Source organism: Marmota monax, unplaced genomic scaffold (genome assembly GCF_021218885.2).
Source record: "Marmota monax isolate L192 unplaced genomic scaffold, Marmota_monax_Labrador192_F-V1.1 WCK01_AAM20220418_F8-fsc00043, whole genome shotgun sequence".
In the NCBI taxonomy this organism is placed as follows: Eukaryota; Metazoa; Chordata; class Mammalia; order Rodentia; family Sciuridae; genus Marmota; species Marmota monax.
Genome location: NW_026691982.1, coordinates 14224819 through 14242921, shown reverse-complemented (window position 1 = coordinate 14242921; position 18103 = coordinate 14224819). Strand labels below are relative to the sequence as shown.

At 39.4% G+C, this 18103-nt stretch overlaps 1 protein-coding gene across 2 annotated transcripts in view; it reads right to left on the bottom strand.

Moving 5' to 3' along the window:
- Positions 1 to 18103, bottom strand: part of Atp8a2 (ATPase phospholipid transporting 8A2) — a 638978-nt gene that overhangs the window by 148994 nt on the left and 471881 nt on the right. For both annotated transcript variants that reach the window (XM_058580786.1, XM_046448077.2), the window contains exons 31-33: positions 2705 to 2766; positions 2129 to 2185; positions 328 to 435 (exon numbers count right to left, since the gene is read on the bottom strand). In XM_058580786.1, coding sequence (XP_058436769.1) covers positions 328 to 435; positions 2129 to 2185; positions 2705 to 2766 — 227 coding nt within the window. The remainder of the gene's footprint in view (positions 1 to 327; positions 436 to 2128; positions 2186 to 2704; positions 2767 to 18103) is intronic.

Genomic DNA, 18103 nt, shown 5'->3' with positions numbered 1-18103 from the left:
CAAAACAGCTCTGGTTTTTCCAAGAGCTACAAACCATAGACATAAAGTACTATGTAATGAACACATAATTTATTATGGAAATGTGAACAGGGTGGGCAAGTCAGATGACTTAAAATTTCATGACTTATAATTTCAAATGTTGGTTCTGTGGACTGGACATCCTCTCCCAGGTGCCTTGATTTGGTGCTTCTGATAAGTTTTGATGGGAGCAGGTAACAACAGTCTTCCTGAAGTTCACTGTCACAAGACACCGCTTGCTCACACATACATATATAAAAACACTGCTGACGTAAGATAGGAGGCACACTCATAGCTCATAGTACTGACCTGCCCTCTCATGTCTGGAGCAATGGGGATGGTGGGCCAGATGGTTGAGTAGACGACAAAAAACAACAGCCACATCACCATGCTTCCCCACACAGCCAGGTGACTGAACTGCAAAGGAGAAAGATGCTCAGATGGTCCCTCTGTTGGCCAGGTGATCCACCCCAACCCCACCTGCTGCAGAATTCCCCCCTCCAAGCCACCTTTCCTGATGGAAAGACTGTGAGGACTCTATTCCCTTGTCTCAGAATTTTTAACAATGAATTTAATTAACTAGTGGCTATCCTGAAGATCAAAGTGTTTTTCTGTCACAGCTGACCATCCTCTGAGACATCCCCTAGTTACAGCAGGCTTTGCTCAGTTCATTTCAAGTATCTGCTGCACCTTGGGATGGTATTAATCTAGTGAGAGAATGGTGGAACAGACAAATGAACAAGAGGTTTTTATTTATCATTAGGAGACTTTGATCTATTCATTTGCAAAAGAGATTTTTTTGACACCTGAAATGATATTACCTCTTTTAAATTTTTAAGTTTTAAATTGACATTAATAATTGAACATGTTTATGAGTATATTGTAATATTATAGTACATGTATATAATGTGTGTGATCGGAGGAGGGTAAATGGCATAACCATCACCTCAAATATTTATCATTATTTTGTGTTGGGAACAGTCAAAATCTTTTGTTTCGAAATATATATCTTTGTTTTTTAACCACAATTACTGCTTGCTGTAGAACTTAGAAATCACTCCTCCTATTTAACTGCATTCCTGTCCTGTTGACCATCCTCTTCTTTCCCTCTCCACTCTTCCCAGGCTCTGGTAACTACTATTCTGCTCTTTGTTTCTACAAGATCAACTGGCTATTACAGTTTAATACCTCCTTAAGCATCTACTGAGTTGGTTATTTTTGTCTCCTACTCTTATGGTCCTTGACCTCTTCTTCTATACCTCACAATTCAATCCATCAGCAAGGTTTTGTTTTGTTTTGTTTTTTTTCCCCTTAAAACAAGTACTTCCAGAATCTACCCACGACTTACTACCTTCTGCTCCAACATTCCAGGCTGTCACCATCCCCTCCCTGGAATAGGTGTTAACAGATTCCCTGACTCCACACTGATCTCCCACCCACCCCATCCCACCTTCTTAGCAAAGCATCAGGTGAGTCTATTTAAGCTGCAGCTAGCCATGACCCTCCAGGGGTGACAAACATGAAAAACTGGTTATAACCCCCAAACCTTAGAAATAACCAAAGTACCTAAAATAGGGAACTGATTAAATAAAGATGGGATATCTATAGAAATGTCATTTTCTTTAATCATGAACAATGATTTTTGTAGGAGTATATTTTAAGGAATAAAAATGTTCCTAATATATTTTTAAGAAAGATCACAAAATTCTATGTTCTACAATACATCCTATTTCAAAACACACAGACAGAAGAATGTATGGAGGGTCACAGAATAAAATGTTACCCATGATTATCTCTTGGTAGTAAAATTATATGAAAATATGTAAAGTTTCATTTTTCTCTCTTTTGTGTTTTCTGTGCATGTATGTGTTTCCAGTGAGCCAGCATATACATTTGAAATAAGGTGACTAATGATAGCTTTGAGCTATATTAGCAAATGAGGCACCAGGAAACACTGGATTGAAAATTTGCCCTGAAAAAGATCAAACCACAATTTTTACATGCAAAACTTAATATAGCTAGATATTAATTATCCCAATGCTTAAAAGGAAATCATAGTATGAAGATTATCTATACTTCAGGGGGAGGAGCAATTCCAGAGAGGACTCACTTTAGTCCAAGCTGTAGTCTCCAAACCAGCTTTCAGACAAACCGTAACCACAACGTACTGTGAAAAGAAAGAGGAGTTAGGAAAAATGAAGGACACTACTTTTTACTTTCTAGGAGAAATCCCAGATCTCCCCTCCAGAGTCAGTTCCTCTAACCCACCATATTTTGAAGTTACCATCTTGGTAGTTAAGTTGCTAGGGGATGTCTTTAGGAAATGAGCAGACAGTTTTATTTCAAGGAAAGTGCTCATCTCAGTGTCTTCCCACAAATAACTGCTCTGTCCTTTCTTAGAGGATTTGGGAGAAACCGTCTTCCTTAGTACTCTTTGCTTTTAAAGATGTAAAAGGTCTTTTGAAGAATGGGGAATCCTGCTCATCACTTCTCCAGACACTTCGACTCAGTATACTCTCTGCTAAACAATAATGTAAGCATTTCTCAACCCCTCTGACCTTAAGGAATCTATAATATGTAAACATTTGAAATATGACAATAAGAAAAGCCTTACCTAAGGGATTAGATAAGTATACCCCACATATGGGCCCTTTAGGAGTGGCTCAATAAAAAGAGATGAACTTACCGTGTAAACAATATTTCCAACAAATAAATAGTCTGTGGCATGACCATTGCTGAATGGAGTATCTGAAAAATAAAGACGCTGCTATTAACTTCTGAGATCTGAGATGGCAATCTATTTTATCCACAATATAAAAATGGAATTTTTAGAAACGTCTCTCAAAATGTGAGGGCATTTCAAAATTGAATCTTCTGTGATTCTACTGCTCTTTCTTTTTGTGACTCCATTTTTTATATTGTATTCTCTCCAAATGAAGCAAACAAAATCACGTTTCCAACAAAACAAACAAGTCTTGATCTGCATGAAAATTTACATTTGTATGAAGATTACAATCTCTCTTTGCCCAGCTTATTATTTTTTTAAAGGACAGAAATAAGAACATGTTGATCTATCTATCATGGCTATTTTTCCAGCGGTGGAAATTTTTCAAGTTTTCATTTACTATTTATTGTTAAGTTTTGCTAAATTGGAATTGTGCATCAATGAAAGAAGATAGCCACACAGATACAAAATCAATCTGTAATGACTGAACTCTATTCTGGGGGAATATCCATTGCTCCTGTCCTCATTTGCAGCTACACGAACTGGAGTCTAGCATTTGTGAGGATTACAAGTGAGAGATGTTTCCAGTTTATACATTCTTCCCTTCCTTTCCCTTCCCTCCCTTTCTGATGGCTATTACCAGGAATATAACAACTGCTAAGTCAGAACTCTCTTAGAATTGTCTAATTCATGTCAGCTAAGATAGCCCTGTCCTGAGAAGTATTGGTTCTTATGCTGAGAAGTAAAAGCCTATTTAAGATCAGAAATGGTTCCCTTGGATATCGCTACAAACCTCCTTTTATTCTCCCTTATACTCAAATTCAGATCTGTGGTCAGGTATACGGTCAGGGTTTTGTGTTCAAATTTCCAATCCAGTAGCTGCTATCCATATGTTATTTGGGCTTGCTGATTTAATTATCTGCTTGTTGAAAAATCCTACCCTTGTTAAGGAATCGAGATCTGTTTCCTTTCTTAAAACAGTGTAATCATCAAGTTGAGTCATGGTGGCATCTGGAAATGGTGGGTCCCTGAATCCAGCTCTAGGGCACATGCTTTCTCCTGATGTGGACAGGGGAAGGTTAACCACTAGCGTGGCATTGGGGTTGCATGAAGTACAGTCCTAAATGGAGAAGTTCCTATGGGGAAGGAAAAGAATTGCACTGGGAGAGCAGAGAGAGATGCAGCCACAAAAGGAACCACCTCAAAGCTTAGGAGAGACATGGTAATGCAAGAAGGAAAGCTTACATAAGACTTCGTCAGAACAGGAGAAGCAGAAATAATTGAAAAAGTGAAGGAGAGCCTAAACTAATCTCAGGAAGACAACAAACAATGTATAAGTTGAACATCATTAATCTGAAGTGCTCCAAAATCCGGATACAAAATTTTAGATTTTGGATTGGGGATGCTCAACTAAGTAAATTCTGAGCAAAGATCCCCAAATCTGAAAAAATCTCAAATCTGAAACCCTTCTGGTCCAAAGCATTTCAGATAAGGGACACTCAACCCGTATCTGCAAATAGTTATTCAAAACTGTGGGGGTTTGCTTTTCAGTAACTGGCTCTAAGATTATTTTAATAATAAGTGCAAAACATTTTGTTTGTTTGTTGAGTCAGGTTCTCACTATGTTGCCCAGGCTGGTCTCAACCTCCTGGATCCAGGGATTGTCCTACCTCAGTCTCTGGTGTGTTGTGATTATAGGAGCTTGCCACCACACAGGGCTAAAGTGCAATAAATACTTTTAAAGGTATACCTCAATAACGAAACACTTGAGGTTAGGCAGAGGATCATTTCTTTGATTCTAACAGAGATTATAGTTTTGAAAATAGTAACCTTATTATTTTATGTTCTCAACAAATTTTTACTTTAAGTCTAATTGGGGAGAGAAGGTCCCTGTCTTCATGGAGCTCACATTATAATGAAGGAGACAGGACATAAATAGATAAACAAATAGATACACAATACACTATTGTGTGTAATAAGTGCTATGAGGAAACATAAGGCAGAGTAATAGAACACAGAGTGATGGGGGAGGCTATTTTAGATTGGGAGGTAACATCCAAGCAGATTAAAATGCCGTAAGGAAGTTAAATGACCATCAAGAATGGCATGAAGGAGGGAGTTAATGACTTTTGAGAGAAGACAGTTCCAGGCAGACAGAAGAGAAATTGCTAAGAGTCTGAACACAGACAGCCCTTGATGAGCTCAGAGACCAAAATGGAGACCAGTCTGGCAAGAGACACTGAAAGAAGGAAAAAGAGTATAATCAGGCTGAGGAACAGATCAACACAGGCATGGTGAAGTGTCTGGGCTTCTGTGTAAATGGTGACAGGTCACCATTCCCAGCTCAGAGGAGGATTCTGAGCTGGGAATACAGAGGTGTGAGCTAGGCTCTTAAGGGAATGATGCAGTTTTTATAGAACAATAGAGCATGGTGACTGAGAATGGGATAATAAACACAGTGCCAGCCGGCAACAATGGTAGCCATCCATCCAGGAGAGGACGTTAGAGCAGTCCTATATGGTAGCTACTAGCTGCATTTAGTCATTTACCTTTAAACTCATTCAAATAAAATACAATTAAAAAATCAGTTCCTCCCAAGGGCCAGAGAGGAGGGGGAGAATGAGGAGTTATTGCTTAATGAGGACAGTTACAGTTTGATGATGTTGCACAACATGCTCAATGTAATTAATGCCTCTGAATTGTACACTTGAAACAGCAAAGTCCAGTATATGTATTTTAAAAATCATGGTAGAAAATAAACAAAAAATGGATCATAGAACCAAACTACACAACTCTTAGGATAAAACAAAGCAGAAAATCTGGCCTCAGATTTGGCTGTGATTTCTAAGACGTGACATCAAAAGCACTGTGACAAAAGTAAACAGTAGATGAAACAGACTTGATCAAAATTAGAAACTTCCATGCTTCAAATGGTACCAGCAAGAAAGTGGAAAAACTGGAAGCATGGAAGAAAATATTTACAAATTATTCATCTGATAAGGAACTTATATCCAAGATATAGAAAGAACTCTTATAACTCAACAATAAAGAGACAAAAGAAAAATCAGCTCAATTTAAAAATGGGCAAAGGACCTGAATAGACATTTTTGCAAAGAAGGTCTACAAATGGCTAGTAAATGCATGAAGAGAAGCTCAACATCATTAGGCATCAAGGAAACAGAATTAAAACAACAATGAAATATCACTTAACACCTACCCAGATGTCTGTCACATAAAAGACAGTAACAAGGGTTGGTGAGGGGGTGGAGAAATTAAATCATCCATATGCTGCAGGTGGGAAATCAAAATTGTGCAGACACTTTGGAAAACTGAAGGGCAATTCCTCAAAAGATGATGCATATTACAATTTTGCTTAGAATATGTGTTTTTTTACCTTTAAAAATGAAGACTTCAGACAGGTCCAAGATGCATCTACCTCTACCTCTTTTAAAATACGAAACTTAATGCACATGCATCTTTTAACGTGGAATTTAATGGCAATAAAAATAAATTGGCCCCATCAAAAAAATGATGCATATTTAATACATGATCCAGTAATTCTAGTCCTAGGTACATAGACAGGAAGTAAGAAAACATATAAATGAAACACACAAAAACTTGAACACGAGTGTCCATAGCAGCATTATTCATAATTACTCATCACAGCCCAAAATAATGAAAAGCATTATTCATTATTCACAAGGGCCTATTCATAACCCAAATGTCCATCAACCAGTGGATGAGCAAATAAATGTCCATCAATTGGTGAATGGTGTATCAGTACAATAGAATGTTATTAAACAATAAAAAATAATGAAGTACTGACACATGCTACAACATGGAGAAGTCTTGAAAAACTTATGCTATGTGAAAGAAGCCAAATACAAAAGGCCGTATGTTATATGATTCTATTCATATAGAATTCCAGAACAGGCATATCCTCAGAGACAGAATGCAAACCAGTGAGCTGGAGGTGTTTGGGAAAATACAGAATGACAGCTTTTGGAGGCAATGAACGTGTGGCTAATTAAGATGATGGTTGCACAATGCTGAATATATTAAAAACCAGATGGGGCTGGGGTTGTGGCTCAGCAGTAGAGTGCTCGGCTAGCATGTGCAACGCTCTGGGTTCGATCCTCAACACCACATATAAAAAAGGTATTGTATGCAACTACAACTAAAAAAATAAATAAATATTAAAAAAACAAAAAACAAGAAAATTATACTCTTTGCATAGATATAAATTATATCTTAATAAAATATCATAAAAAATTTGGTTCCTCAGTCATACTAGCCACATTTCAAACACTCAATAGCCATGTGAAGTTCAGATGGCACAGGTATAAAACATTTAATTTTCACTGAGGTTGGAAGTTCTACTGGACAATGCAGGGTTGGAGTGGCTATGTCCAAGGTGACGAGGAATGATAGAAATTGTTATACTGTAAAGTTATAAATGATAGTATTTGCTCATGATTTGGATGTAGGGTAGAAAGGAATGTGAGGAATCAAGGGTGATATCCAGATTTTTGGCATGAGCCCTGAGGTCAACAGTGGAATCATCAACTTGAGATGGAGAACACTGGTTCTAGTTGTAGTAACACAGCAGCAATGGTTTAAAAAAAAAAAAAAAGCATGTAAGGACTTGGTACCAAGTGTTTAAAATTTCCAGTTTATGACAGGAAGAATAGCTAACAATGAAGCATGGCTGTATTGCAAGAGAAGAAAAAGGAAATTTAGGAAAATGAAGTGGAGAGAAGTAACTGGGGTTAGTGGAAACAATCCCAGTAATGAGAGTTAGAAGACTCTGTTCAGCCCTTCTCTCTTATCCCAGCTCTGTTGTTATTTAGTGTATTTTTTTCCTTTTTTAAATTTTAGATTCTAAGTCCCAAGATTCTCAACTATAAAACAGAGAGGCAAAAAATGATGATGACTGAACTATTTCCAAGGTTCCTTTCAAATAGGAAATTCCAAGATGTTCTTAGCTGCCAAATCAGTCCCATGCATTTAGTGGCAGGAACATGAGACTCTCAGATCCTCCTTCTCTTCATCTGACTTAGGATATATTTCATAGCGTTAATCCCACACTGTGTGCCCATAAACGGAGAGTGGGGCCCTGGTAACTGAGAAGAACAAGGATCTGTGTGCCTTGACACTCTTCCTGCACAAGCCCTACGGAGCCTAGAGAGAACTCTGATCAGATGGGAGAGTGAGAAACGGTGGGAGACTGAGCTGCAAATCAAAGTTTGCACTTATGAATTGAAATTGTTTTAAATTTCTTCCCTCCCTCCCTCCCTCCCTTCCTTCTTCTTCTTCTTTTTTTTTTTTTTGTGGTACTGAGAACAGAAACCATGGCCTTGTGCATGCTAGGCAAGTGCTTTACCACTAAGCTATACCTCCAACCCTGAATTTCCCCTTAATACCAATATTTCCAATATTAGTAGGATCATGGACTAACTAAATAAATAAATAAACATATAAGACATTTGTCTAATATAGAGGGCTTAGAATGTGTTCCATATTTAGCATGTTTCATATTTTGTGGAGATGCGTATATATGAACATTAAAGTGGTACATGTAAAAAAGTCTGTTTGGAAAACATTTTCTGCAAGCATTTACTATATGACAGGTACAGTTCTAAGTGCTTTGCATATATTGCTTCTTCAATACTTCAAGGACTGGAGAAAATATCATAATGATCTGTGAACTTCATATAAGGAATGTAGTGCAACAAAAGGAAGTGAAAAAACATGTCCAAGGTTACACGGTTTGATGAGAATCTAACTGCTGTCAACAAGAGTTTGTTTTCATTAACTGAGTTAGAAAACTGGACCCCCCCAAAATGAAAGGAGACAACTTCAAGGAGAAAAACAATTAGACCAAGAGTCACTAATTTGAAATACCAACACCTAGCTGGGTGTGGTGGTGTGCCTGTAGAGCCAGCTACTAGGGAAGCTGAGGCAGGAGGATCGCTTGAGCCCAGGAATTCAAGAACAGCTTGGGCAACTTAGTGAGATCCTTCTGAAGAGGGAAGAAAGGAAGAGAGGGAGGCCAACACCTGAAGTGAAGGTAATTTCTAGAAGAACCAAGGTGGACACAAAATTAGATTCATATGACAGAAATTCTTACTATGTAAGGAAACACAAACAGGGAACAATTCAGGGGACAGCAGGAACCTCTTGAGACCAGACTTTCTTCTGAGTTAGTTAGTGTGAAGTATTTCCTTAGTCAAGAGTTTTTTGACCTTGGCACTATTAACATTTGCCAGATAAATCTTTTTAAAATTTTTTTTCCTTTAACGTTTTATTTTATCCCCAATCAACATGTACTAATTGTATAATCAATGGGGTTCAGCATGACACCGGAACACACGCTTACTGCATGCACCAATCAAATCCAACCCTTACCTCCCAATCTCCATCAATGACAACTCCACACTCAGATCTACCCCCTCATCTCTGTGCATTTGCCAGATAATTCTCTGGTGTGGGGTGGGGGCAGGGAGCCACCCTGTGCATGTTAGGATGCCTGGTAGCATCCCTGGCCTCTGAGACTCACTAGATGCCCCTGGTCTGTGACAATCTAAACTATATCCAAATATTGCCAAATGTCCCCTGGGACAAATTCTTCCATGGTTGGGAGCCGCTGCATTAGAGGAAAGAAAAAAGAGGAAGTGGAATATGCACAGAGAGTTCACTCTAAGAACTCACAAAGCTGTGAGGCCTTCACAAGGGGACAAACTCCATGATTATCTTGGAGCTGAGCACTGACTTATAGAGTTAGCGCCTCCACAGAAAGGGACCTGAAGACACAGACAGGACACTGGCAATCCAGCACAAACAGAAAATAGATAGGAAAACTGAGGGACAGTTTCCCATGGAGCATCCAGCATTTCCACGGCATTCATTTCTAAACTGTCATGAGTGAACGCTACTGGAATTCAATAAAATGTTTACACTTGAGGTAATCTGAGCATTCAACTTTTAGTGAAGATAGGATAAATTTGATATTTCAGCTCATCATTTTGGTGGGATAATTCGACACTGCATTTTAGTTTTCAGCCTAGGAAAGAGTATCTCTTTCCCCAGTCAAAACTAATACCATCTGGAAATAATTGACTCCCTTGGAGGAAAAAACTCCCAAACCAACTTGAGAGTCAGGGACTTGCCAAGTATCTCTGAAATGACAGCATCGTCTAAGGAAGCCATAGCCGTTGCCCTGAACACCTACCTCCTTGGGAAAATCCTCATGGAATGCATAGTTATATTTCAACCATTTTAGAGACAAACACCTGTAGATGCCATTCCTTGTTAAAAGCTACTCCTGAGAAACAGAAGTCCTAAGAAAGCTTTGGTGGATGAATGGATTAATTGCTTGGTGACAATTCAAGACCAAAAAAGTCTAATTCCATTGTCCAGTTTATTTCTGATGCAGGTTCCTGACAAAATATTTCTTTCCACTTGGCTTCACAGCACTGTTCCAATCTACCAATCCTCTCAGGAAAACATCTTCCTTGTCATTTTGCTGACCTTATTTTAGTCAGATATTTAAATTCTCAAGTGATTTTTTTTTCTTGGAAAGGGGGGAAATCTGCCAAACTTAGGTGACTAGTTGGATTCTCCAAGTTGGCCTTCAGGACATCATTTCTCCTCCATCTGTGTAAACCATAGTAAGGACACCTTTCCAGAGAAAGCAGCAGGAGGTGGGATAGATGGATCTTTGGGGGTGTGGGAGCAGTGAGAGGGTAAAGGATATTTCTGGCAAAAGGGATATCTGCTATGAGCAGGCAGGGAGGTGGATACAGGGCTGAATGGCCAGCTAGCGATGTGGGGGAAGGGCCAGAGAGGGAGGTCAGCAGGGGTCAAGACAGGGAAGGCTCTGAAAAGGACCCTATGAAAGAGGTCCATCCAAAGTGCACGTGGAACCATGTGATCTCACTCAACCTTTGTTTTCCTGTCCTAACCAGCACAGAGCTGAGCTCTTCCCAACAGAAACCCATCATTAGTACACAATGGCTTAAAAGAGCCAGGGGAAAGGTGAGAAGCATTAACCTGCTCACTGCCTCAGAACAGCTGGCACTTCACTGAACCTGCCTGGGATCAGTGCAAATTCTGCAAATCTAGGGTCAGATCCACCTACAGAGGAAGGCTGAGCTGAGAAGATGGGCACTGCCTATGCCAGAATTCCAGGGGATGATTTCCATGGGGCAAAGAAAGAGAGAAGGACCGATTCCCCATCTACTTGGCTTGATAAAATCCAGAGTCCACATTTAGAATATTTTAGGATTACATGTGATGAAATCTAGCAGTGCAACGGTGCCTATTACATACATGGAAAAACGAGAAAGGTGAAAACACTGTCCTGAAGAGCAGAAGATTCTCCTAGAGACAAACAGGGTCTTGCAACTTCAGGACGCACTGACCCAAGGTAATGGTTGAATCTGTTCTTCCAGACTTAAATTATTTGCAATTTTTGGTTGAATTTGGGGACCGACATAATGTAGGATTAGACAAATGAGGTCTGGAAACACAGTCACTAAAACAGACAGTTGTGAACAATTGGGACAAAAACCACACAGGCCCTCCACATTAGTAGGAACAGCCCCCAAAATGTTGCATGCAAAAACTGCTTTGAAAATACTTGTGGGAAAAACCACAATTTGTAAGAAAATTTATGTCTCATTTTCTAAACAGAACGATCAAGGAACTTATTTCAGGATATACCAAAGGCCTAGGTTGATGACATTTGATAAAGATGCCATTTCAATTAAATGCTCATTAAAACCATTACATCATTGCCCAGCAAAACCACAAAACACATTCATGAATGGCTCTGACAAAAGACAAAATGTAAAGACAAAGTTCTAACACAGTTCTGTATGGTCAGAAAAGACAAGGTCTAATAATCACAAAAACAGATGGAGGGAATTCATATGTGCAGTTTTGATGGAGTAAGAATCAGGCGACAGCTGAGTTGACAACGGCAGGCATCTTGGTGCCACGGGACGCAGTAGGGAGAATTCAGGAGGATGTGGCATGATTCCCTTTGACATCAAAGCTTTTGCCAAGACATTTTGGTCAGGGATCAGATGCCAAGATTCTGCTTCCCTCCCTCATCCTTTTGCTTCAAGAAACTTTCAGCTGTACAATTTCAGAGCAGCTCAGATTCCAGAATACTAACAGGGCCCCTGTTCCCCTACCTCTATGGGTCTCTTACGACAGCAGAGGCTCAGAGGAGGTACAGAACCAACTACCCTCTGCTAGACGTACATCAAAGGTGAAGACGTAGTCCAAGTTTCAGTTATTATTTCATTTAAAAATAAACTTTTAGAACTTAACCTGTTTACATGTCTGTACTCTAATTAACACTATTATTTCTTCTCCCAACACTATGTATTCATGAAGAGAACATTTCTTTTCCTTTCTTTGTAAAGAGTGGCATAAAATCTTGGAGCGTGCTCATAAAATGGAGGGTTTACACAAGTGTTAGCGATTACAATTACATTCAAGACCAGTGTTGGGTTAAGTTCCTGGTTATATAAGCCTTTGCTGGATTTTCTCCTCTTTATTGCCATTTCAGCTGGATGAAGTTAAGGATGTGAAACTCAAATATCAATCTCTTTTTTTCACTTTTGTTTACTAAAAATAGAGTTTAAAAAGGAAGTGAAAATGAGGGAAAACATACTTAGTTGCCAATGCCAGTCACCTAGTGAGACCACAAACATGTTTCTTACTCCTGGGTCAATGGCTACTCGATACTCCCCAGCCTCCTACACCTGGGTGGGGTCCCGTGACTAGTTCTTGCCAATCAGATGTGAGCAAAGTGATGGCTCCCTTCCTGCCAGAGACAGATCAGCATAAGTGACCTTTCTTCTCTCTCCCTTTCCAGTGTTGAAGTTGAGGGTGAAATCAGGGGCCAGTCACTAAGTAGAGAACGTTGTATAAAACGGGACCAGGTTGTTTTTTAGCCAGGTGTGCTAGGACATGAGGACAGAGAAACAACTGTCATGAAGGAAGACATTCATGATCACAGATTGCTCTGTGGGAGAGTAAAATATCCCACCCTAAATACATTTTTTTCACTATATTACAAGTTGGCTATTCAGAGAAACTAAAGACCTCTATAAACACAGGAATGGCTCTGAGAAGCCATTGTGTAAAAAGAAATTTAAATTTATATTAGTGACCAGCAGATGCAGACAATGCTTTTTTACATGATATCCTACTATCTGCCTAGCAAAGATCTGGCTTCCTATGAAGAGCCCCCAGCCCCCTGCTAAACTCCAAGTGAGGTTCAGTCATCTTTCCCCTCTTTGAGTTCTATACTGAATATATGTGAGTGTGTGTGTGTGTGTGTGTGTGTGTCTCCCAAGCTTAGGCACAAAATAAAATGTGCATGTTCTCTTTCCTGTTGTCCATTTGATAAACTATAATTATTAAACCTTCAGAGAGAAAAAGGCAAACTTTAAAACTTCCATATGACTAGAAACAGGAGGCCAGATATGCCATGCAGGACCATGTAGGAAATCTCCAACCTCAGTCTGGTCAGGAGGCAGGAGGAGGGAGGACTAGGCATAGACCAGAACCTTTACTGGGGTTCTTGATGAAAGGAATGGTTGGGGAAGGGGAGGCACACTGAATACGTTTAGGATTAGTTACCTAAATAATTTCAGCAGGCTCTCAGTCATAGGAATGGTTTCTAGTTGTGGCACATTGATCCTGAGGTGATTTATGACAGAGGAATATAGATATGCTATGTTAGAGTTTGATAAAAAAGATGGCTGGCCAGGTGCAGTGGTGCACACCTGCAATCTGAGTTACTTGGGAAGCTGAATCAGAAGGATCACAAGTTTGAGGCCAGTTTCCATAATTTAGTGAGACTCTGTCACTAATTTAAAAAAAAAGAGTTAAAAATAAATAAATAAAAGTACTTAAATATAGTTCAAGTTGGTTATTCAGAGAAACTACTTGTTTTGCATGCAGAGGCACTAGGCTCAATCTCAGGCTGGTTTATGTAATCAAAGACATGCTTCCAGGGGAGTCATTTGTCATTTTAAGAAACAGTTAGCTCTGGGAGAAAAAGTTTCTCCTGAATCTAGGCCCCAAATGCCAGAGCACAAAGAATACAGAAAAATGTAGTCAGTATGCCTGTAAATAATGCATTCCTCCACTGGAGAGTGACATGGGTGAGAACCCCTCACTGGGCCAAGTCCCTGAGATTTGGGGATTGTTGTTGCAGTAGCTATTCCCATGGTAGCTAATATACTCCAGTTCTACTTTTTGCTAAATCTACAAGGGTCATATCTGGGAACTCTGGTTCATGTTCCTAACACTATTACACCAAACCCATGTGTTTGTACATGTAACAGAAAGTTTATTGAGAGATACTGAAACATAAGAAATATTCAGCTGAATGAAAACAAAGGCCCTTCCAACCCATTTCTATTTCTGGATGTGTGAGGTGGAATACTGACATAATGTATAAAGGTAGGCTCTGACATTGGGGCTTTACTGTGGTAGTTCAAATGGAGAAAAAAAAAATTTGCATTTCAATTTGGAAACCTAGTTATATTTTAAATGTGTTATGACTGGGTTAGTAAATGAATAAGCTACTTAGATTTAAAAGTTGTACTTTGTGTAAATCTAAGACTTCTAGAATATTCTTTCTAATTCTTAGTTCCATTTATTGCATTTACATGCCTCAGGATTTTATAACCCTCCACCCACCCTGTTCTCTCAGCAGGTGTTCCCAGATGTCAGAGGCTACAGTGACTTACTGCTCCCCTTTTCTGTCCCATTAAACATTCAAATGTCTGCCTCTCAATTTTTCATTCATTTTAGACCTTTTCTAAACTGCACACAGTATTGGCAGTGACTTTTACAGGGGAACAAATGTCAGTGCATTGCTTCAGGAACCCGACTTAGTATTTTGTTGGCCTTTGTGGCTGCAATAGCACATTTTCCTGCAGGTTTAAGACATAGTATAATCTGGTAGAGATGGAAAACATTAACTAGGGCAATTCTGGATCTTTCCAGTTCTACCTCCAATCCACCTACTCCTCTCTGCTACATTTATTACTACACAAGATTGTACAATGGCCAACCAAATGGACTCCAGTATATTTATTCCAGTATATATATCCAGTATATCCTTGCCAGTATAGTTATGTCAAAATAAATCAGATCCTATGGCTCCCTGCTAAACCTGTCCATGGCATCCCTTACACTTACACTCTGAAAGGCTCAATATTCTCAAAGGTCCAGAGAAGTCTGACATTTCTGCTTCCATCCTCATCATCTCAAGGCAATTTGTTTCACAGTCCTATCCTCAACCCCCACCCACATGTGCCTTCCTTTACCCAGAGCCACTCCCCCCTGCACTATTCCCAAGGCTGAGGCACCTTCCTGTTTACTTTTTTCTCACTCCCTCCTACTCATCTGTTACAACATCCTCTAAGAAGCAGTCCTTAAAAGTCCAGCTCAGTTCAAGTTTCCTTGGGATACAAAGGACCCTTTGGTAACACTTCTTGTTCAAGTCTGCCTTCTCTAGGTGTAAGTTCCATGAGGGCAGGGAATTCATCTGTTATGTACACTTTTTATGTTCTTGCCCCAATTTAACTGAATTGCAACAATTCAAGTCATCAGGATCAAGGAGATACAAAACACCCAAGTTTACACAACAATGTATAGGTCACACATACTTTTAAGCTAATATGACTGAACAATGCCATGGGCAAAGAGGTATGCTGAGTTTTATTTTAGACATGTGCACTATTACTTTTTTATTATTTAAGACACATCTGATCTTACAGCAGCCCATTTATTAAAAAGTATAAAATTGCCTTCTCTAAAAATGCTGAAAGATGCTGTTGCTTAATTAGTAATTAAGCCAACATATAAATATCCATGTGACACACTTTCTTAAAATGCAAGGGATTTGTGAACTTTAAGGAATCAATCAGAATCAGTTTTTTTTAAAAGCCGGTAAGTGCATTCTCTTTTCCATCACCTCCCTTGCAAATTTCATCAGGAAAAATGTGAAAATTTCTTTTTCAAATCAAAATTGATTTTACGTTCTTTTGCCAATAACCACATTCCACTTCAAGGAAGGTTGCTCAACTATGCAGACTGGAAATTCCAATGGAAAATCCAAGAGTGGCCTGGCACTAAGGCCCCTGATGAATTTGGGGGTCTGTGAAGGTGATATGCATGGTCTTCACCTAGCGCCACTTTTTAGACAGAAGGGGATGGGGCTGCAGGCAGCCCGTGGCTTGAGCATAAGGTTGTGATGGTTGGGAGAAATCTGATTTACTGAACTGCTGGAGTGGAAAAATTTATTTTGAAACTTGAAATGAATCATCACAAACTCCATTAGCAAAGCAGTGCTTTGAAAAGTCTATCCCAAACCATGCAAAAATAAGTGAAGGAAAAATTCTTGGAAGCATTCTAGGGAGAGAAAAACCGGGTATACCTTCCCAAGAATATTTATTTCTTAGTGATAACCATATGACCTTGAACAAAGTGAACAGCACTGATTGGTACCTAAGCCTCTCTCCATTCATGGTGGACAGAGAATCTTACAGTAAAACTCACTGTCTTTGTGACAAAATACGCCTAATATCACATGATGATGTGGAGCTAGACCAGGGACTTGGCCCCGGGTTGAGCATACCTCCTTCATGGTTGTGGGTGTGAACAGGTGGGAAAGGGATGGCTTCAGAAACCACTGGGGAAGTGGAGGGAGGCCCAGAGGTGCTCTTGTGTTGCACCAGGATCCTTCTTCTTTGAAAATTATCCCCATTTGCCTCAAATTGGTGCCATGTTCCTATCCTATTCCTCTTGGGAGGAGAGTGGATACAGCTTTCTAAATGGCAATTAAGAGTGTAATAAGAACTCACTTGTATTCAGGACAGTAAATCAGCACACATAAACAAGTAATCCAATCATCCTCTCAAACTTGCATTCTTCCTTGATTTCCACCACCAACTCACACCCCGCTCCACTGCCATAATTCTCAACAACCCATGATCTTACAAATTCTATATTTTTCTTTACAGAGCACTCTTACCCTTCATGTAACTTCAAATCCCATCATGTAACTCTGCAGTTACCATCCTCTTCCCCCTTTATGCTGTAGTCATCCATAGCTCCCACCCACCACACAGGGGATGGTGGAAATGCATACAGACGTATTTTGATTTACAGTTGCCACAAGGGTAGGGAAATGTGGAGAGGCGTTATCTTAGTCTGTTCAGGTTGCTATAACAAAATACCATAGACTGGTAGCTTATAACCAATAGAAAATTATTTCTCATAGTTCTGGAGGTTGGAAAGTCCAAGATCAAGGTACTGGCAATTTCTCTGTATGAGGTGGGGGCCTATTCATTTTAGAGGGCACCTTCTTGCTGTGTTCTCATTAGCTCAAGTGTAAAGTGACTCTTGGAGCATTAATATATAAGGGAACTAATCCCATTCAGTGGGTGCCACCCTCTTGACCTAATCACCCCCAAAGGCCTCACCGCCTAATACCATCACCTTGGAGGTGAGATTTCACTGTAAGATTTAGTGGGAGAGGAAAACATTCAGTCCATTTTCCTAGTTTGACTCTTCCTGCCAGTCCTACACATCTAAATCCCATGTAGACTTCACAGCTAAACCTAGATGTTTCCTCCTCTAAGAAGCTATTAAAAATCCCAAATGAAAGGCATCTCCCAACCTTCTGGTATCTAATCACACTTCATCTGCATTTTCCTTGAGATAGCTATTGTACTAGCAATGTGCAAATCTAATCTCCTTTACCAGACTACAAACTAATAAGACCAACACTGATACATTCACCGACCACCTTGAAATCCACTGCAGTGTTTTAGACACAAATATTACATGAATGAACATGGTCTGTAAGTAGTAATGTAATGCTTTTATTCTGTACTAATATAGGGAAGGTAGAAATTAATTCTAAAATATTCATTCAATTTGTCAGAGAGGGTCAACTAATGGCAAGAACAATGCCATTAGTTCTACGCCAATGAACTTAATACTTTTAGTTTATTTCACCTTAAACATTTTTATTTACATGTTGTTTAAAGCACAGCTAAAAGAAAACCCTATGCTGAAGGATCAGTAAATACAATAAAATAGTGACATTGATGATGATGATGGTAACAATAATTAAAACAGAAAAAAATTCTCTTGTGTGGCTGTTAGGCCAAAAGAAAGATTTGGGAGAAATAGTTAAGGGAGGCAGGACCTAACTTAAAATTCACTTGATGATTTCTGTTAGGTACATCGGCAACTGCTAGGAGTCTACTGCCTTTTAAACATAGACCACATTCGGTGAGTGAATGGATTTCCATAATG